At 45.3% G+C, this 22,183-nt stretch overlaps 2 protein-coding genes across 2 annotated transcripts in view; one reads left to right on the forward strand and one right to left on the reverse strand.

The window, feature by feature from the left end:
- LOC126524262 (heparanase-like) overlaps nucleotides 1-16,153 on the forward strand; it is a 49,533-nt gene extending 33,380 nt beyond the window's left edge. Inside the window, exons 7-10 of the mRNA XM_055067403.1 lie at nucleotides 2,886-3,086; nucleotides 8,961-9,198; nucleotides 11,784-12,136; nucleotides 16,058-16,153. Coding sequence (XP_054923378.1) covers nucleotides 2,886-3,086; nucleotides 8,961-9,198; nucleotides 11,784-12,095 — 751 coding nt within the window. The 3' untranslated portion in view covers nucleotides 12,096-12,136; nucleotides 16,058-16,153. The remainder of the gene's footprint in view (nucleotides 1-2,885; nucleotides 3,087-8,960; nucleotides 9,199-11,783; nucleotides 12,137-16,057) is intronic.
- Nucleotides 7,449-8,777, reverse strand: LOC140216299 (uncharacterized). The gene is made up of 2 exons (XM_072286686.1): nucleotides 8,753-8,777; nucleotides 7,449-8,347 (listed from the first exon to the last, which is right to left on the reverse strand). The coding sequence occupies exons 1-2, from the start codon at nucleotides 8,775-8,777 to the stop codon at nucleotides 7,449-7,451; spliced, it is 924 nt and encodes a 307-aa protein (XP_072142787.1).
- Nucleotides 16,154-22,183: the final 6,030 nt, after the last annotated feature.

Below are 22,183 nucleotides of genomic sequence, written 5' to 3' on the forward strand. Positions count from 1 at the left end.
TCACTTGCACAAAAAACCGAAACACATATTCATCTTTCTAACAAAAATTCACCAATTAACTTCCTAATTAATGAATTTACACCACATATTGCAATTTACGAACTGTATAACCAGTGACAGTGTCAGGCGTATCTGCTAGGAATGAATTTCCAAAATGTGACCAGTTTGGAGATATGCGCCATCAAACTCGCCGCAAAAATGCCCTGTTGGTCCACTATTTTAAGAAGACGCTCTTTCATACATTCAAACACAAAAGTAACTGCAACACCCATGTAATTCGTCCCGCACTTTGGAAATAACATCTCGAAATCGGCGTCATCCTGCACATTTAATTCAAGTGGATGCGTCTTGCAAACTCACCGGCTACAATTAATCAGTTGCAATATGTGCCGTAATGCAATTAATTAAATATTAATTAACCATATTTAATTAGTTGAGTATATGTTTCGGTTTCTCGTGCTTGTAATATTCGCCTTTTCGAATAATCAAGCTCAACGACAAGAATTACGCTATCTGCATGCCTCAAGCGATCTTCCGAAAATTCCAACCCACCGCGCAGGCGCGTGGCTTTGGCGGTGCGCCGTTAAGCCCGGGGGAGCAGGATCGAATTCCGACCATGGTCGCCATATTTCGATGGGGGGCGAAATGCAAAAACGTCCGTGTGCCACGCATTGGGCACACGCTAAAGAACCCCAGGTGGTCAAACTTAATCGGGCGGCCCCCACTACGATGTGCCTCATAATCATATCGCGGTTTCTGGCACGTAAAGCCCCAGAATTCCGTAAAACTTAAAGACGACCACCCTATACGTATATTGAAGTGAAGCGAAAGTGTAGCACTCAAGTCGTGTCTCCTTCCGTATGCTACGTCGCTCTCGCTGCACCATTTGCTCCACCAGTTGCTCCACCAGTTGCTCCACCAGTTGCTCCGCCGAGCTCCTTGCATCGCTCAAGACGAAGTTTTGTTGTCGCATGTCAAAGTACTACTTGTTACGCTTTACAAAGCGTCTTTTTACTTGCCCTCTGCATCGGCTCTGTTTGACCCGTGCGCAGGGAATACCTAATTGTAGTAGTACGCGCTGCATACTTTATAGCTCAGGGGCGCCTATTTAAATTACATAGGAAGGGAGAAATCTTTTTTTTTTTCTTGGAAACCACTGCATCAAATTTGAAGGGGTTTCCTAGACATAAACAAAAAAGTGAAATTATAGTGACTGTAGGAAGCATAATTTTGATGTAGAACCTGGAGTGTTTCGCAAAAATTGCCCAACATCGGCAAGTTTCAAATAAATAGAAGTGAGAGATTTACAAATCCATAAGTCTGCACAAAAAGAAAGAACAGACATTGCGGTCCTGTAAACTACGTCGATTAGAGAATCTAAAGCGGATAAATTCCATATATGAATTTCCAGCTTGTATAAGTTCATTACAGTGTTTGCGAGGGTTTCGCAAAACTCCTACTCAGGTATTGGTATATTTCAGACTGGTGTCCATTATATCAGTTTTGTTTGCTTTAGCTGTCTTATTAGACGCAGTTTACAGAACTGTGATATAGTTTTTCATTGCTGAGTTGGTACTTGTAAACTTCTTAGTTTCCTTCTGTGCAATTTAACAATTTCCAACGGCGTTTCTTTTTTTGTTAAGTTTGACGGTTTCATTGAAACATTCGCTTGATAAAATTACTACATTCTAATTTTTCAATTTGACATGTAACAAACCTTATCAAATTCCGTGTAATGGTTGCCAAGAAAAGCGATTTCTCAGTCCTCATGTATTTGGATAGGTGCCCCCGAGCTAAAGCTTCCTCTGCACGAAGGGTCGCGATTTTCTGTAGTCGCAACCATATGCATGCCAGCAGACAATGAAGCCAATGTAAGAATGGGAATTAACTGCGGTTTCTTAACTTCTATTCACTCTATAGGGCACATAATGCAATTTACAAAGCGGAGCTGGTCAATTCGCAAGGTTAGAATGAGTTCTGAGCAAAATATGGAAACGAACTAAGTACCGGTTTGTTTTCGGTGAGAGTTCAGCTCGCCCCATTTTAGTTCCGGTTCAGTTCCTGTTCGGACAAGAAAAATTACAACGGTTCGCGAGCCGGTTAGGCATAGCGCAGTTGGTATCCCGGCATGGCGACACTCTGCACAATGCTATCGAGTTGTTCGCATATCACATGCACAAATTTCGTCAGGAGGCAGAAATAGATGGCCTGGCATATAGGACACAGCAATTGACGGTTTTTTTTTTTTTACAGATAATACCAACCAACAAAGTTTAATGTCATACAGCTACAGCAGGCGTACACGTAAAGACAGCCATCTAAAGTGGCGTCACTGTATGCAATGCGTCCATCCCTGCCGACGCATCCATCCTCGCGCTACCTCATCCTCCCGTTTGCTTTTATCGGCGTCCGTACTGAGTAAGTGCAAAACTGTAGATAATTATTTGTCTTCTAGGAAGTATATATAGGGAGCCCAATTTCGGTACCTGTAAACGTAATATCCAACAGTCACAATTGAATTGTCGCAAGGTTCTGACAAAGACGCACCGCCGAACAAAGCGTGGCGGTGCATCGACTTGGTTTTGTCGATTTTGCAGCCCGCCGCACTGCGCGCCTCTGCAGGCCTTGTAACCGCCCACGCACAGGCCGCGTACGGGCCGTAGATGTCGGCATACAACACGACGACAGCGGCGGCGGAGGCGCGAACGTGTCTCGTGTGTTCGTATACCTGCTATCGCAGTAAAACGCATAGTATGTCGCGACACCGCCTTACTTCTTTCCGAGAGCGACTATAGAGGCATTTGATCACGGCCGTACTCTATTTCAATGGGACGTCCCTTTTCCCCTTGTCCTAACTTACATTGTGTACGTATTCTTTTTGGCAGCTACCACCACCGGCACCCGGCGGGAACTGTGGCCGACATCCTCAATGGGACGACGCTGCGCGGCCTCTCGGACAGCATTCAGCAGCTGTGGTCAGTGCTGAGGCGTAACGGTCTGCACAAGTCGCTGTGGATCACGGAGGCCGCTTCAGCCGCCGGCGACGGACTGCTCGCCGTCTCGGACACGTATGCATCGTCGCTCGTGTAAGCCTGCTTGCCTTCCTATGTATGCTACCCTTGGTGAACATGCAGCCCTGTACGCTACCTGACAAGTACAGCCCTGAACAATATAAGGAGTATATACTAGTGCAGGCGCGCCAGCCAATTACGCTCACTCTTTCAGCAACGACAGGGTCTGTTGCAGCAAACTACTTTCAATATCAATATTTCTCGAGAACTGTTTTTGGAGTGTACAGGCATAGATGCGCTGGCCAGAGCAGTTATTAATTGCAATAGCATATATATGGACACTACAGGCGCATTTCTTGCCGTCGGTGTCGCTGTGTCCGTGATGTTCTGTGCAAAGCCCAAGAGCGACAACACCGTCCCCGCTCGCCGTATGCTGTATTTGAGTGAAAGCGCGCAAAGGAAGCCCGACGATGGCGGCTCAATCTGACACGCAGAAGGGAGGAAAGGGAGTCGCGCGAAAGGCTGTGGGAGGATGGGCGGCGGCATTGTCATGCGGCAGCAGCTTTGTATTTCGCGGCCACGCGCAAAGGGAACCGATGATCGCGGCTCAATTTCGCGCGCGCAACGGGGGAAAGTAGGGAGGCAGTTCGGGAGGGATGGGGGCGGCGTTCTACTCCGGTAGCAACTGCGTACATTGTTCGGCCGCGCGCGGACGCTCGCGCCCTATCCTGGAAGCCATTTGCAGACGCCTCGTAACTTTGTGCGAGCTGTGTTCTCGCCTCTCAGTTTGCGTTGAAGCTATAGGCAGCATGAAGGGCACTTCGCTCGCTACTGCTGCCGTGCTTTCTCGAGCCAACGTTCTGACGGCGAGTGTCCGCTATTATCAACTGGGATGTGTTCATGTTTGCCTGTGCGCGCTGACACCATGCTTGTTAACTTAGTAATCGAATGGTTCCAAGTTTATATGGCTGATAAATATATTATCCTTTCTTCATATAGCTGCCTGATAATTTGCTATTGCAGTCGATGCTTCACCTTTCGGGCGAAACTACGACTTTTTTTTTTCGGTATAACATTTACTGAATTTCTAGCTTGTGAATGAGTACACCCTTTAGCCGACAATTTCGAGGGTTCATCGCCCTACATGCCATCGTGGGAAATATTTTTGAATAGATTCGGCGAAGTATAGCGGTATCTGTGCGATTGCCATACAGGGTATCAGATATGAAGGCGACAAGATTAGCGTAGGCAAACGGATCGTTCTTTTATGTAGAGTTATGTGAAATACAACCAGGACAAGCAGCTAACAAACGCCGTTCTTTGTCAAAAGCTGTGTAAGTCGGCGATTGACACTTTGCAGACGACGCACAAACTCGCCGTTAAATGACGACGTAAGTCGTTGATAGGCCTATACGAGAAGTGCTGGCCGCTTAGGCTGGCATGAGCAAGACGTCATGAGGGCCGAGAATCTCTATATATGCAATTGACTATCGTAAGACAGCGAGGAAAACGTTCCCACCGATATTGCTTTTCTTTCGCCGGGAAGTTCACGTTGTCAAAAGTTGTAAAATTATTTCCAACTTGTTTTCTGAGAGTTGTTTATTTATTTTATTATTTATTTCAACATACTGTCAACCCCATGGGGGTTATTACAGGAGTGGGTAAACATTTTTGACACATATGTACATTTGCAATCCTGGCTTAAGAAAATACAGGATAGGTGGGAACACATACAGAGACGCAAATAATATCAATAAGTAAAAGAGAGGACTGCCTTCTCGGCAAGCTCAACAAAATTGGACAACGTTATTTGCGTGGTAACACACGGGTTTAATTCATTCCATTCTCGCACAGCTTGTGGAAAGCAGGAAAACAAAAACGTGTTATTATTGCAAGAGAACTCTTCTTGTCTATGTGGGTGCATCTGTCGAGTCTGACGAGTGGATTTAAGGTTTATAAAGTCCAAGTAGTCTAGATTAATTGAGTTGTGGAGTAACATATACAAAAACTTCAAACGCATATAGCGGTTATAAAGAAAACGGACGGCTTTACTTTCAATCATTTTGGGTGTGCGGAAACCAGACTATATTCGCATATTCTAAGATCGGCCGAATAAGTGTGACATAGGCAAGGTATTTAGTTTCAAATGTAGAGTGACACAAGACTCTCTTGAAGAACAGTTTCTGCATTGCTTTTTTGGTTATCTTTTGGATATGCGTAGTCCATGTCAAGTAAGAAGAAATGATGAGTCCTAGGTAACGATGCTCGGAAACACTTGGGATGATGGCATTGTTAATGGAATAAGGATAATCTAATTTTTGTTTTTTCTTTGTAACCGTCATTGAAACCGTTTTTTCTGAATTGATGGACATCTGCCAATCCTTGCACTATTGCCCAATTCGACCTAATGCGTTATTGAGTTTAATTTGGTCGTCATAGTTCATGACTTCTTGGTAAAGCACGCAGTCATCTGCAAGCAGCCGGATTTTAACATTAGCTTCTTTCGCGATATCATTTATGTAGAGTAAGAATAGGAGGGGAGCCAGAACAGTGCCCTGAGGTACATCGGAAACAACTGGAACAGAATCAGATGAATGGTCTCCAAGATGCACAAACTGCTTCCTATTGGACAAATAATCACTTATCCAGCAAATCAGTGGCCCGTCTCCGAGTATGTTCTTAAGTTTGAAAATTAGTTTCGCGTGAGAGACCCGGTCAAAGGCTTTTGATAAGTCCAGAAAGAGCATATCGATTTGAGACTGGTTGTTAAGGGCTTGTGCAAGGTCATGGGATATTTCTATTAGTTGCGTAACAGTGGATAACCTACTACGGAAGCCGTGCTGGTTTGGATGAAGGATTTGATTAGTTTCTACAAATTCTGTAATAAATTTCAAGATAATATGTTCAAGCATTTTACAACAAGTACAAGTCAAAGATATAGACCGGTAGTTTGCTGGCGATGAAGCTGCTCCCGATTTATGCACTGGAACAATTTTAGCGATTTTCCACTCTGCTGGGAGGCTACTTTCACGTATTGATCTTGAGTATATCAGATGCAAGTACTTGCTGATAGGTTCTGCATATCGTTTTAAGAATTCGTTCGGAATTCCATCAGAGCCGCTACATTTTCTTACGTCGATATTTAGTAACATAGAAAGTATACCAGTTTCGAATAAAGTTGGAGAGCCAGCTAGTTTGCTCTGTTGAGAACCAAAGGTAAATGGGTATGGGTATGTTGAGGCATCTGCGTCACTCGTAAACACCGATTGAAAGTAGCTATTAAAGGCATTTGCTCTGTCTTCATTTTCCACTGGGGATGCTTCGCGGTTGCTGTTTTGAGAGTGGATGTAACGCCAAAATTTATGGGGCGAGTCCTGGATGAAATGTTTTAAAGTGGTGCTACTGAAATGGTGTTTAGCACCACGAATTCTGCCTTTTAATAAAGTCGTAAGAGAATGTAAACGCGAGCTGTAATCAGAGTACGTGCATAACTTTTCAGTTTTCCTTAGCCTCTTGATTATACGCTTTAAATGGATTATATCGCGTGTAATCCACGGATTGTGTTTTCTCGTCACCTTTGGTATTTTCAGAACAAAACAGTTAATGCACTACATAATATGTGCCCGAAATTTCAGCCAGACATCGTCAATATGTGACTGGTCGTCAGTACAAAGATTATAGAAGTCATGGTATTCATGGGTAAGATACGTCATGATAGCAGCATCATTTGCCCTATTAAAGGCAAATATATATTTGACAGGGCCCTTCTTCCGAATAACACATGCCATAGGCAAAGTACACAGGACAAGTTTGTGGTCCGACAAGCCGTCTAACACTTCTACATGGGTATCGGTTGTCACGAAATTATCAGTGACAAAAACTAAATCTAAGACAGAGCTGGAGCTTCCCTGAATACGAGTAGGCATTAGAAGAAGTTGTTTAAGGCTGAATGTGAACATAAAATCTAGAATGCGATTAGTTTCTGCCATTCTCGGACCCAAAGAGCTCCTGTTTACATCAGGAAGGTTGAAGTCGCCAGCCAGGATAAATTTGCCTCCAGGCATGTGCTTCTGCATGAAATCATACAGGGGATCAAGATACGCTGCGTCCGCGCTTGGTGGTCTATAGACGGAGCCCACGTGTACAAAACTTTCTCGGAGATAAATTTCACACCATACAGCTTCTACTTCCGGAACGGCGGGCATTGCAACATAAGTTATGCCTTTTTTGATGAGAATGGCGACTCCCCCTCCCTTTGACCCCTGTTCTTCCGCTCAATCACATAACCGGGTGGAACAATTTTGTTATCTGAAACATTTGTGTGCAACCATGTTTCAGTTAAGGTGACGATATCGGGTTTAAGTGCTAGCAAGATAGCCTCAAGATCTTCAGCTTTGTTGATAATGCTGCGAGCATTCAGATTTATCAAAGTAACTGTCATCGCGACCGGGTGGATCGCGGTTCTGCATTAGTTTCTTCTTCGTTTTTTGGTGTCAGTTCTATGATGTCGTCACTATCATTGTTCCAAGCGAAAAGGCGACCATTTATTCGCACCTTGTCGTACATTAACCTTACTTTTTCTTTCCTGTCTCGGTTTTCTTTAGTTCGATTCCATAACTTTTTCCTCACGTCCCGGACATATCGTGAAAGATCTTCGCTGATTGAGTAACCAGATCCTTTCAGTTTAGAGCAGTTCTGTAAAACGTTTTCTTTATCACGGTAGTCTTGCAGTTTGAAGATAACTGGCCGAACTTTGCCTTCGTTATCCGCCTTTCGACAACCGAGTCGATGAATTCTTTGTATCCCCGATATCGTCAAATCCAGTTTATCTTTCAGAATATCATTTGTTACTACTGTGTGAAGTGTTTCGGTGGTCTCATCTTCTTGTTCCTTTATGCCGAAAACGATAAGGTTGGATCGCGGGCTTCTGTTCTCTAAATCATCGACTTTTTTCGTCATTATCGAAAGCTGTTGCTCTAACTCAGTTACTTTTTTCACACAATTGGAGACTTGTTTTTCCAGGTGTCCTAATTTTTCTAGCTTCTTTTCAATACTATTAAGCTTCTGATTTGTTACGGTTTTCCCTTTCTTGATATCTTGAATGTCTGTCGCAATTAATTTTAATTGTTCCGCAATAGAAGGATCTGGTCCAGGATTTGGCTCTATGTCGCCTCCCATTAGCAACAGTAACCGCAGTGAAACACTCAGAGTACACAACATATCGAACACGGGCTGTGGGCACGGCAGCAAAAGGAGGAATACATTGTTACTACGCAGGCATTTGCCGTAGCGTTTGCTCACGTGTATGAAGAAAACGAAGGGGCTAGTAATTGTAGCTAGTAAATGACCACTAAAAATTCTGATGAAATTGTCGGCTTTGCTGCCACTGGGAAAAAAATTATCCGATGGAGTTATCCCTCTTCATGGAGTAATACGAGTAAAATCACAAGTAATACGAGTGTCACATGTTGGTGGTATTACTATAATACTACTGCGCGTATAGCGTTGACACTACAACGTGACAGTACAATGACAAGAAGTAACTTATTATAATTATCGAATTACTTGCAACGAGTTGTATGAAACTCTTATTGTGGGGCGGCATGGCGCCTCTGTGGAGCTGTTTGTATCGACACTGGGTCACAACCTATAAATTAAGCACAAGCACCGGCCACAACACCGCACTACAACTGCCCCTTGTGCCTCCGCACCCCGAAACATAAATCATGGGGGACATCTACATTGAAAGATGTTCGCCTCCGCCATGACGAGACGGAAACGGTACGATCAACTTTAGTGATAGAATGGTGCGGCAATATATGCCGCATGCATGACATATAGCATACATATACCTAAATATATACGGAACATCACGGCGACGCCAAATTTTGCCTGGAGCGTCCACGCGACTGCTATCGCAATGAAACTCAAACGCGACCCGCGTCGCAGTTGGCTGGACACGCTGGGCACGGCCGCCAGGCAGGGCGTGTCGGTGGTGTTCCGCCGGGACCTGGTGCAGGGCAACAACCGGCTGCTGGCCGACGACGAGTTTCGGCCGCTGCCCGACTACTGGATCAGCCTGGTCCACAAGCGGCTCGTCGGCACCCGCGCGCTCCAGCTGCGCACCCAGCCCAGGGACGACGCGGTGCGCCTCTACGCCCACTGCCTCAGGGACGGGGCCATCAAGGTACGCGAGCGCACTAGGCAATGGCATTTTGCTTTCATTTAAAAAAAATACAGGGGGGTTGCACACAAACCCCGTATTACGAGCAAATTGACACAAACTCGATGGCAGCCCCGTTCGCTGTGCAGCGGTGGGTGAACACTTCGTGGAACACATGGTATGTTTTTTCGTAAAATCCGAAGCCACTCCGAACTTGCATCTCGGCTTTAAGATAATATGTAAGAACGTGCTGTAGCACGCACTGCCTGACGGCTAAAAGTTAAAGCCAGATTAAGTATGTGAAACCAAAAGTTACGTGTGAGACAATGAGAACGCGTGTACTCTCCGTACACACATTCATAATACCTAGAAGGATTGCTTACTGAAGTGACGGCCATATAATGGGTATTTAGAAGACCTCATGGTAGGAGACGGTTGAATTTCACAGCCCGAGTCCCCTCGCACCACGAAGGGAATGACGTTTCTCAGTTGTGTAATGCTCATCCATGTAGTTGTCTTGCACCTCGCTATCACTAATACTGCTTCGTCTTTCCGGCAAAATTGCAGCCTGCTTTTTTTTTACGCCGAGTACGATATAAGCGCTGCTGCGCATGCCTGATATTGAATCTGATTTCGAGTGAGTCCGGCGTGGCCTCATTTTGGTTACTGGGTGAATTATTTATATTTATGGACCTCAGCATCCAAGTAGCGTTGTTTACATCCCTAATAAATGTTGTAAATTATTAGATTTTTTTCCCCACTAGTCGTGAACATTGCCTACTGGAAAGGGAAGCAATACTGAGACATAAATCACTCACGTGCATTTCACATGCCGTTGATAAAAGACTGCCAAAGGGGTCACTGAAGTCTGCAGGTTTTTTTTTCAGGGTCAACAAAGCATGCAAAGGAATTTCAATCGAGGTGAACATACAGCAGCATATTCAATCTCTAGGCATAGGCTATCCATAGTAATGGAAGTGGTTAGCCTATGCCTAGAGATTGAATATCTCTAGGCATAGGTCGAGGCCTAGGACTAAAAATTAATGTGCAGAAAACTAAAGTAATGTTTAACAGTCTCGGAAGGGAACAGCAGTTTACGATAGGTAGCGAGGCACTGGAAGTGGTAAGGGAATACATTTACTTAGGACAGGTAGTGACTGCTGATCCGGATCATGAGAGTAAAATAATCAGAAGAATAAGAATGGGCTGGGGTGCGTTTGGCAGGCATTCGCAGATCATGAACAGCAGGTTGCCATTATCCCTCAAGAGAAAAGTGTATAACAGCTGTGTCTTACCAGTACTCACGTACGGGGTAGAAACATGGAGGCTTACGAAAAGGCTTCTGCTTAAATTGAGGGCGACGCAACGAGCTAGGGAAAAAAGAATGATGGGTGTAACGTTAAGGGATAAGAAAAGATCAGATTGGGTGAGGGAACAAACGCGCGTTAATGACATCTTAGTTGAAATCAAGAAAAAGAAATGGGCATGGGCAGGACATGTAATGAGGAGGGAAGATAGCCGATGGTCATTAAGGGTTACGGACTGGATTCCGAGCGAAGGGAGGCGTAGTAGGGGGCGACAGAAAGTTAGCAAGGCAGATGAGATCAGGAAGTTTGGAGGGTCAACATGGCCACAATTAGTACATGACCGGGGCAGTTGGAGGAGTATGGGAGAGGCCTTTGCCCTGCAGTGGGCGTAACCAGGCTGGTGATGATGATGATGATGATGAGTAATAGAAGTAATTGCTGGTTGGCTACCTCCATTTTTTTATTTGCATTGCCTACTGGAAAGGGAAGCAATACTGAGACACACATCATTCACGTGCATTTCACACAACCTTGATCTCGGCCGAAGGGGTCACCGCAGACTGTAGTGACCCCTTCGGCAGTCTTTTATCAAGGGCATGTGAAATCAACTGCATGTGACCTCTGCAGTGAATTTAGTCATGAAGACTGCAGTTTTTTTTTCATGGTCAAGAAAAGCACACAAATCAATTTGAATCGAGGTGAACATACAGCGACATTTAAATTCTCTCTACAGGCACAGGCTATCCATACCATTAAAAATAATTGTTAGCTACCTGCGTCTATTGAAAAAATATAATAAAGTTTGCCCTTTGTATATATTGAAATATATTGTGTCTGCACATGGTTTTCACAGTGCAAATTAAAAAGAAAGAATGTTGAAACGAAAAAACACGGATTAGTTAGCCGCCGCTGGTGCTTCTTTGCTTCTAGTGCGCTTGTTCTCCTATGTCAGCATTTGCAGAAATAAAGAGAAATTACTAATTAAAATTCGTCTGCATCCGCGCCAACAATGATGAAGTATGCTTTTAGGCATAATAAAATTTTAAGTGAATAGCTAGAGGCAACTCAAAAGACACCTCAAATGATGTGGGCAACGGAACTCCGGTAATGACACTTCAAGGGGGAGGGTCGGCTTCGGCATTCGCGGAAGCCTCGCCGGCACGCGTTGTGGCATATGGCGCTCGACCATTCGTAAAACTTCGGAGGGGGCTCGAACCCCGGCACAACACCCTCCCGGTAGTCGGCGCCTGTGCGTACGGGTGCTAGAGTTCGTGGCAGCACCCGGGACCGCTTCCACTGCAGGGTCACCGGGGCGCGGTGATCGTGTTCGGCCTGAACCTCTCCAACGAAACGGCCGTGCTGACGCCCAAGGATCCCGAGCTGCAGGCGAGTCACGTGATGGCCTACGCGGTGGGACCCGACCCCGCCGGGAACCTGGTGGCGGAGGACGTGCTGCTCAACGGTCGCCCACTGGCGCTCAGCGAGTCGCTGCGCTTCCCGGACATCGTGCCGGCCGTCCTCCACCCGCGGCAGCCCATGGCCATCGGCGCCTACTCGATGGCCTTCTTCGTGTTCGCCGACTACAAGGCGCCCGCCTGCACCGGGACCTTCTGACCACCCCGTCGCTCCGTCCTGCAGGAGGCTCGCACAATGTGGTGAGGTTGCTTTTTTATATAGCTCCAGCTGTTGTGGGTGCTTTTACCCCTCGACTTATTTGTAGGTGTATCCGCGCGCAAGCCCCATCACAAAAATAGCTACCTCAAACAACCACTGTACTCATTGTGGATACCAGCAGTAGGATATTTTTTTTCAAATGAAGCGGGATGTATATTTGGTCTATTTCACGGGAGAGGGGGGGGGGGTTGCAGTTATTATTAGAAGAGTGCTAAGGGGCTCGAAAACATACGTGTGTCTTCAACGATTTCTCAGGTGTTTCTTCTACACTCTAGGTATTCACGAGACACTAAACACGGCGACAAAGAATAGTAGTGAAAGCACATTCTTTACAATATCGCCATTACCGCGAAACTAGATTTTGTGTTCTGCGTTTTAAGGCGCATCTTTGTAAGAAACAAAGTAATCATAAACGGCATCAGTGGACGACTCCGAAGTAGTCATATTCTAAAGCTCTTTCAAAGCAAGCCAACTTACCTGTCCATCTTGTAAAAGAACGCTGTACTGCAGTGAGCTTAGGGGGCATATTGCCTTAACTTCATGCATTTTTTGACGCCAACGGGAAGGAAAAGGAAGGTCCACAGAACAAGAACCTCAGTACCGAGCTGCGCATAAGGCTTCTGTAGCAACCAAGTAATCATAGCGACATATCATAGCAAAGTCATAAAAGTTGCATTGAAGCGGGAAACCGCGGACTATCGCTGTAACACTGGCGCCAAGGTTCTCCAATCGGTCTTAGAAATTTTGAAGGCCTGTCCACGGTAGATGGCTTATTCATGCGTTAGAAGTTTACTTGTTTCTGTAAAGAAAGTCTGTGACCACGTAATACGTTTTCCGACACAGGGACGCAGAAGGAAACTGGTGCGCAAAGCGTGACATCTTTGAACAAAATGCTTACGGAACTAAACACCAAAGCCGCTAGAGGTCCAACCACACTTCGGTCATCAGAAAGTCCCGCGCTGTCCGTGACAGTATAGATACGTCTACTTGCTTATCATTATCGAGCGACCACATTTCACCGCCTAACAAATGTTATTGCACAACGCAGGACGCGCTTGCATGTGTGGGAAGTTTCTGGAATGTTATCGATGGTTCCATCCGCTGTCTGTGACCGAACCTTGTGTAATCTGATTGCATGTGTGCGCGACGCGAATAATGTAGAACTTTGTGGAAAGCACGCGGGTTCTAGCGATTACTCTGGAACATTCGACGACTGATGTATAAAAGCCGACGCGCTTGACCCGCTGATCAGATTTTGACGATCGCCGACTGTGCTTGCCGCTGTCGCCGTTCTTCAAGTGTAACCTGCTTTTGTGGGCACAGGTCCGCCCAACAAAAGTTAGTTTAGTATTTCACAGTATCGCAACTAAGTTCTTTATACATCACTACCATGTGACAGTATGCTGGTGCTTCTCATGCAACAAACTGTATATTTTCGATCCTCAAGAATGTTTCTTCGCTTGGCACGTCTCCCTTCTTTAAAATTTTTATTCGTGGTAGTCCTAAGTTCGTAAACATTCAAACGTCAAGTTAAACGGGTCAACAGTATGTGGTGTGCACCAGAAACTATTTAAATAAAAAGTGAAGCGGCAAGATGCACCGCCATGTTCTGGTGATAAAACATTCCTAATTTCGAGAGCGCCACCTCTCTCCCACACCCCGGCTTTCTTGCCTTCTGACGCTTTCCCGTACTCACATTAAATCCATACTAGCTAGCCGCAAGGTTTCTAAGCACACCGAATAGAGCCTTTCAAAAATGTCCACAGAAATGAAAGAGTACAACCTTGCTCTCATTAGTCGGATTCCTTAAAAACGCACACAACAACATTCCGTGTTACATGTGTTTCATTGCCAGCTGGGCGTTTTATAGACAAGTTGTGACGCTATGCCAAGCCAATTAGCTCCCAGTTGAGCGGCCATCAGGGATGACTGCGAGGGCGCATTGCCTCCCGGCCTCCTCTGGGCTTGTACGTTTCCTTCTGTGAAAGGAAGATGTTTTACACCTGACGGGAAGGCACGCCAAGCCGGAATTCTTTTATTCTAGCGGGTGATCATGTTGAAGTTTTACCGAAAATTTTACACTCGCCGTTGGCAGGTAACGCAATTCTAATTCATGAGCTAGATTATTCAATGAGGTGGACATATTTGCACGAGAAATCGAAGCACATGTTGAACTAACCCCCTAATTAATTTCTTATATATTCACTCTACTGCACACGTTGAAATATACGAATTGCAGCTGGTGAGTTTGTAAGGCGTATCCTTTTAGAAATAATTTTCAGGATGACACCAGTTTCGAGATATTCATTGCCAAAGTTTGATGGCACATATCTGGAAACCCATTCCATCCTCAAAATTCGTTCTCAGTGGATACTCCTCGTAAGCTCACCGGCTAGAATTCGTAAATTGCAATATGGTCGTAAAGTAAATAATTAGGAAGTTAAGTTGTGAATGACTGGTATTTATTTGATAATGTGTTCCGATTTTTGGTGTAAGTAATGTCCGCCTCTTTTAATAATCCAGCTCGTGGACGAGAATGCAGCCGTCACAGGCGAGTTTTACAAATTACGTAAAAATAAGAAATGATCACCCCGTTGTGCTTGAAAAACACTAAAATTGTTGTGACGAGCTTTACGGAGCTTACTTGGCGAAACAACACGCTTCCGGTGGTGTTCTTTTACAATAAATTCCATTTTGAAGCAAACAAACAAAAAGCGAGATAGAAAATCCTTCTTGGTGAAATGAATAAATACTTAAGGTGCGCTTAAGGTGTACTTAAGGTCTTAAATACAAGGAAAATGCGATAACTAAGTAATGTCCTTGGCATTTCCTCGTGTCACAGTTCCATAGATTTTACAATGTCTCAAGGTAGTAATTAGACAGGTGACAATAAAAATTAGACAAAGTATTTTTAACAGAGAAAAAGTTATATTCTGAGGTTTCACGCGCCAAAATCACAATAATATTATGAGACGCACCGTAATGGGGGACTCAGGATTCATTTGACTACCTGGGGTTTTCTAACGTGCCCCTTAATTCAACTAAACTCGCATTTGATGCGAAAGCGCCAAATGACCCTCTGAGCGATAAAGCAAGTGTCTGTGGTCTGTAGCAGCCAAACGCCCCTAAAGTCCCATTGGCTTCAACGGCACGGCATGAGCGCGCCTCCACGGAACAGAGCGGGTGAAAGGAACACCTGCTTCCGCGCTAACATGTCAGGTGATGCGCGAGGGGAGAGGGCATCGCCACGACGCCACGTCGTCATCACTCTCTCTCACCGAAGCCTGTGTTACTCGCGCATTTCTTCGCCGCGTAAATTCTCTCCTGCGTTCGAACTGCGCACGGTTAAGCCAAATCAAAACGCGCCAAGCGTCGCAACGCGCTCGCTTGCCTGCGAAGAGTTCATAACTGGAAGGACCTCTCAGCGGCGTTCAGTTGGACATTAATGCTTTCGCATTCACAACTCATAAGAAGTGCTTAGGTGTCCTCGTATTGCTTTTTTTGTTTATTTGCCCCCCCCCCCCCCCTTTGCATAGGATCAATTGCATGTCTTTTATGCTCAATAGTTATCTTATTTTCCTAATTAGTTGTGTAGTTATGTCTTGAGAGATTTTAAAAACTCTATGCCGAGGGAACCACCTAATTATCAAATTTTCCGCATTCTAAAGGAATTTCTAACCGATTTTCGGAAACACACTGTATCAAACACTAACACTACAAATGCAAGCCATTCGTTGTGGCGTCATCTGCCCGAATAAATACGAACGACATTTTAATGTCACTGGGAGACGTGACGCTAATAGCCCGATGTCTGAGAAAAGTCTGCGTCTCTTTCGCTTTTCTTTTCCGCGTCCTCTCGACTAATGTCGCCGTCCTTCTTTTTTTCTCTGTATTTCTTCAAGGTTCACCCGCACCAGCGCGACCACCGAAAGACGTTGCACCACGTGGCGTTGCCGAGCGCAGCCGAACAATAAAAACGAAATAAGCATGCGTCTGAAGGGAGGACTGATATGATTTTTTTTTGTTCATTCATAAAAATATGATTCAATAGCTGCCGACCAGAGCTTATGAGAAATCTGTTGTACGGACTACACAATGATCTACCAATTAAAAGTGCAATTTTCGCTGACGTCTTCCGTTTGAATTGCACAGCATTCATGAGAAACTAAGCATCTGGGGTTCTACGAGATCTGTCGCAAAAGTTGATACAGCGAGTCAGCAAAAAAAAAAGAGAGAGAGGGTGTGGTGGCCCCGCTTTCACGCTCTCTCCACTCAAAAGGACCCAGTTGTGTCTGGTACGAGCCCGAGTGCTTTGAGGTAAGGCAGACATTTATGCGTGAATTTTGTAAAATTGTAGATCGACGAACAGGCAAAACAAAGGATCAATAATAAATTCCTTGCGATTTTATTGGGCAAGAATGCGCCTAAAGTTCTTGAAAAGTTACGAGAGATCTATGGAAATAATACTGTAAGGGAAGCAACTGCGTTTAAGTGAATTTAGTGTATTTCTGGCGGGGAATTCTGTGAATTTCCAAGGTGTACGCGAAATCAGGAAGCCATACCCCCTCGTGCGAACATCGATTGTGTGCGCGCTCTGTGCTGACGGACCGCCGAATTATTGTTAAACTGATATCCGAAGCACTTGGTTTGGGAATGTCGTCCGTTCATCGTAAGCTGACTAAAAATTAAGGTCTGCGCCAAGATGGCGCCGGAACTGCGGACTCCTGAGGAAAAGTTCCAACAGAAAGAAGGTTGCATTAGCGGAAACCTTAGTGGACAACGATGAATTCTTGGCAAGGGCCGTCACCAGTGACGGAACTTTGATTTATGACTACGAGATGGAGCTGAAGTCTCAGAGCAAACAGTGGGTAAAAAAATTTGGGAGGACGCTTAAGTTTCGAACAGTGGAACGCGATAGTATTCGACGATCCCTGACTGCGCTTCTTACTGCAGGTTATGTAACCGCAATATTTTCCTGAAAACGCTGGCGGCAAACGCTATATGCACGAAGGAGAGCTTCGTGGTTCTTTTTTCGATGGTGTTGCAATGAACCGTGCGGACCGCGCCGGTTCAACTTTTAGACAGACCTCAAACGGCAGCTGTAACACCGCATTAAAAGGGGTTTGTGTTTGAGTTTCGGTGCAACAGAATTGTTTTCTCGCATGTGCAAATTACAATCGGACGCTACCATGACTGCAGGCTGTGTGTGAGCAGTACTTGACAAATTCTCTCACGCATTTTACTTTGAGAAATTCTGTTAATTCAGCAACGCCTATGAACCACGCGAAGGGCCTGCGTGGCTAGGGACGCGTGGTAGGGGATGATTTTCAAAGCCGCGGACGCCGGCGACGCACGCCTACGCCAATACAGGATTTCGTGCGGCACGGGGCCCTTCACGCCATCGCGTTAAAAAGAGCATCAGTGAAAGCCAATCACGAGCACCAGTGATTTCCCTGAAAGATTCAGTGAGTAACTTACAAATAGCCGACGCGTCTGATCCGCACACCAGATTTCGATGATTGATGAATGTTCTCGCCGTGATCGTTGTGCATTGATCGCTTGCTTTTTTCTTGGCGCAGCTTCACCCAATACATAGTTAGTTTTGTGACTCTCACCTTTTGTTGCTGTGTTCTTCGCCGTCACTACAATGGGACATCTGGGGAAACTGCTTCATCGTTTATGCTTTGGACACCACCGCAAAGCCGTGAAGCAAGCGCCAACCGCGAAGACAACGCCAACGTCGCCGCGGACCACCGAACATGTCGCACACTATAAAACTTGCCCCCGTAGCGTGGAATTCTATCCGAGGAGAGCAGAAAGATCAAGTCAGGAGTCGCAACATCAAGCCCGATGCCGCATTAAACGATTATGCTTCAACAACCCAGGGAGCCACCCACGAACCATGGAGCTTTATCAGACGACACGGAGACCTGGCTCGAGACGTTCGAGGGAGTGCAAACCTAAAACAAGTGGAAACTAGAGGACAAGCTGCGTCACGTCTAATTTTCATTGGAAGAGGACTTGGTTCTAAAATCGGGTCGTCCTTAACAACACGGGACTTGTTCTGCAGCGAGTTCTTAAAGACCTCAACAAGCGTCATCAGAGGAGAATGGGCTGGACTTCTATTGTAAGCCCGAGTGCAGCTCCTCAACAAGACGCTTCCGTTCCACCATCTTCCGTTCTATCGACCCGGAAATGTCTCAGGAGAAAGATGCATGTGCATTTTCTCACGAGCGATCTAAAGCAAAACCTTTTCGCCTGACCGATGTGCTACCCGGCCAAGACTGCGGCAGAATTTCTGCCAAGGAGCGACGATGATCGAGAATACGCTGCAAATGCGCACGAGACAATTCAGTGGTCTCTCGATGCCAGAATCGGCAGGAGTTCAAGCCCTCTGCTCCAACTACTTGAGAGAGGCAACAATTGACAAGATTGTTCGTGAAGAACTAGGAAAGATGCTCCCTGCGACCCAGTCTCAGGTGGATTCCATTTCTGACGTCGTCCGCCGAGAGATCCAGCAGTCACTGTCGAGTTTCCGAACCGCCGAATCCTCAGCCAGAAGAAATGAGCTGCGCAGCTAGCCGTCGCCCGCCGTCAAATTCCACCTCCGCGCCCGCGCGTAACGCCGCATGCGCTCACGTCATTCACCGCACCCGCAACCAGCAAAGCCCGCCCGTCAACCAGCACCGTGGCCGCATTTTGGTGGGGGCAAAAATGCAAAAGCGCCCGTGTGCCACGCATTGGGTGCACGTTAAAGAACGCCAAGTGGACAGAATTAATTAGGAGTCATCCACTACGGCGTGCCTCGTAATCGTATGAGGCACTCCCTCCCCCCACCCTCAAAAAAAAAAAAAAGAAAGAAAGAAAGAAAGAACGGTGACCTACGCCGCTGTCGCTGCTCTACCTCCTTGCCAGTGCAGGGCCCCGCAACTACGGCGGAAGTGGGCACGTTGCTGGCATAGCAGCTTTGCAGTTAAACCTAAGCAGATTAGTCTAGCTGGGCGAGAAAACGGCTGCATAATGCACTGACAGGCCGCATGCACTTATTGCGGTTTCAGATTGCGCACATGCATGAAGGCCATACCGTAGTTAAACATGCCGCTAATTTTCAGGGACCATTAAAACTGTATTTTAGTGTCCTTCCTTTCCATGTGCAATATTACATCCACCGCTTGCCTTTTTGTTGAGCATTTTCTTTTACTCGTAAATATTCAGTATACACCATTTGCACTTTGAAGAGTCTCTGAAATGCATTGTATACATTGTTTGATGTAAAGTGTTTATTGTTGCGTACTATAGCTTGGTAAGTACGTGTGTGTGTGCTATCTGCATGGCTTTGCTTCCTCTACATAGTTATTTTATAGATCCCAACTCAACTAGCCTCGAGCTAGCGATCTAAATGCATTTTGTTCGCATATATTACTGTGTACTCCGTGCAAGAAGTAAACATCAATTCAATTTTCGAAGACAAAGTTCATTGCGCTAATCCTTTTCCCCTATTTTTAGTTAAACAAACGGGACCAAAGTAGGAAGCGATGATCTAAAAACGACATTGAATAAACCTGTTGATCGCAGCTGGCATATCTAGTGTTGTTTTTCCTTTTGCGTTTATTTTTCCTTCATGCAGTTTTTGTGACAAGCGTCACCACTACGTTAAGTAATTATATACAGGTAGAAAATAGTCACCGAAGGTGAAGCTATCATTCTACAGTCTAAAAATAAAACACATATATGACGTGCTTATTAAGGCATGGTTTGCTTGATGAAAATTAGAATGGGACGCCTTGCTAGTGTTTACATCGCAGTGCTGGATTTTTCTAAAGTGATGACAGGGTAGGGAGTTTAAATAATGCTAGTTGAGTAAATGTCGCATTGAGCATAGGTACATCCGGATATATACTTGCCTACGTAGGGCATGTTTATCCGCACATTAATTCGTGCCGAGCACAGAGACGATTAATAAAGCCGCCTTTAATGCGTTTACATACACATACTATTTCTTGCTCTCGAAAAAATTAAATGCAACACAAATGTGAAGCGTTAAAAGATTCCGTGCAACCTGGTCTCCCTAAATTCCCCCAATGTAATTCAAACAAAATCAAATAGAATCGAATATATCATCCAATAAGCATGACATAAAGGTAATGAGTAGTTCGCTACACATTCTATAAAGACGCGTACGGTTTCCCAGACACGGAGTATTGGTATACCGTTCACCATCTGGTGACAATAATTAGTTCGTGTCAATAAGATTAACCAAGCAGGACTGATTCACATGTGTGACGAAGAATAGGCATGCAGAATAAAAATAGATTAAAAGTTACCTGCCCATGTGGACAAGTATTTTCCTCGTTTGGGTTTCTGTGTAGCTGACAGCAAAATTTTGTGGCGTTGGGGCCTCCGGAGGACGAATGATGAAAGGCTCGCTTGCTCGCATTTCGTACAAGATTCTGCGGGCCAGAAACAACGTAGCCAATAACATAAGTCCGGCGTGTACTTAGAGCAGAGCAACCGCCTTGGGGCATAGCATGTCCTTAGAAAGTTAATCACGAGATTGTCCTGTGCTTACTTTTGAATTAAAAATAGCCCTTTCATAAGTATAAGACGGCTAACTAGCACTATGTGAACGCAGCCAATGAGGTCACGGGATGTTGTCGCTCGAATTTCAAAGGGGCTTAGAAACTCTTGTTTTCTGCATCGTTAGTTTTTTCTTTCATTTTTGCGTGCCTTCCGGCTACCATGTTTGTGCTCGCCCACGACTTACCCATTCGCAATTCCAGAAGCGTGGCTAAACTTAGCATTTCTATGTAATGTTTGTTTAAATGGCAACTGTGGCGGATTTTTCTTAGCCGGTGGATCTGGACGAAACTCCAGCTGCGTCTTTTCTTTCACTGTCAAAGAAGATTGTCATACATGCTCCTGACTCGCGGGGGCGTATGTACAATTCTTTTGTTGCCCACACTGTGCCTATACTGACGTCATCACTTCGCGTACAGACGACGGTGGCCGAGGAGTAGGGTGTCTGGTACGTGGTGCCTCTGAGCGCCCACCTATTCTTCACAATCTAATAATAAATCAGGACATGAAATCTGCGCATATCACGTCGGCTCCAGGTATCCCTAAAGCACACAGTGCACTTAATGGAACGGTCATATTATTGAAACGCCTCATTGATTTTATAAAGCTTATTTATATTTGGAAATGATGAATTCGATGACGGTTTCATCAAAAAACGCGGTTGGCGTGCGAAGAAACGGTGCCGATGCTAATCGCGTTCACGAAAGGTATACGCTCCGACGATTCACACGAAGCAGCTCTCCAAGCTACCCAGTTCATCAGGGTTGCGTTTCAATACATACCATTTTGAATCTTATAAATTATTTCCATTTAAGCTTCTAAGGAAATCCTCTCACTCAACGTGCGATACGAGAATCAGTCAATTTGAAGCACCACTTATCCTGACATGGTTGAAACAACAACAAAATAAAAATAAAATGCTGCAGTTGCCCTTCAAAAGAATTAAAAGAAACTGGTGCGGAATTGTGACTGGTTAACTAGTTGGCGCATGACATGGCGTTCTTTTTTTTTTTTTTTTGTGAAGAGATATGTTTGGGGCAGATTGCGCGTGCCAGTCGGCATACCTTGACACTAAATTATATCCGGGTAGCGTGAATCACGCCTGCAGTAGTATCAGCACGAACAAACGGGGGAAGCTGTCACACGGCATTCATGTCACACGGCTTGTCACACGGCAGATTATCTTCAGCATTGTTTGTGTGCTTTTTCGCGACAGCGGCATTCTCGTGTACGAGCGCGCAATGTGTTGACGACCACGTGGGACTACCTCTACGTCGGCAGTTGAGTAAGGGCGCAGGGTAATTTGCGAGAAGTAGATAAGTAATTGAGTCATCGGTAAACTACGGACATTTGCCCAAAGATTATATAAAATACAGCAATGTGCTGCCATTGCTGTCATGGACATCGGCATATTAGCTGTTGTCGTAGTAATTACTGTAAACAGATGCTCC

Source organism: Dermacentor andersoni, chromosome 3 (genome assembly GCF_023375885.2).
Source record: "Dermacentor andersoni chromosome 3, qqDerAnde1_hic_scaffold, whole genome shotgun sequence".
Lineage (NCBI taxonomy): Eukaryota > Metazoa > Arthropoda > Arachnida > Ixodida > Ixodidae > Dermacentor > Dermacentor andersoni.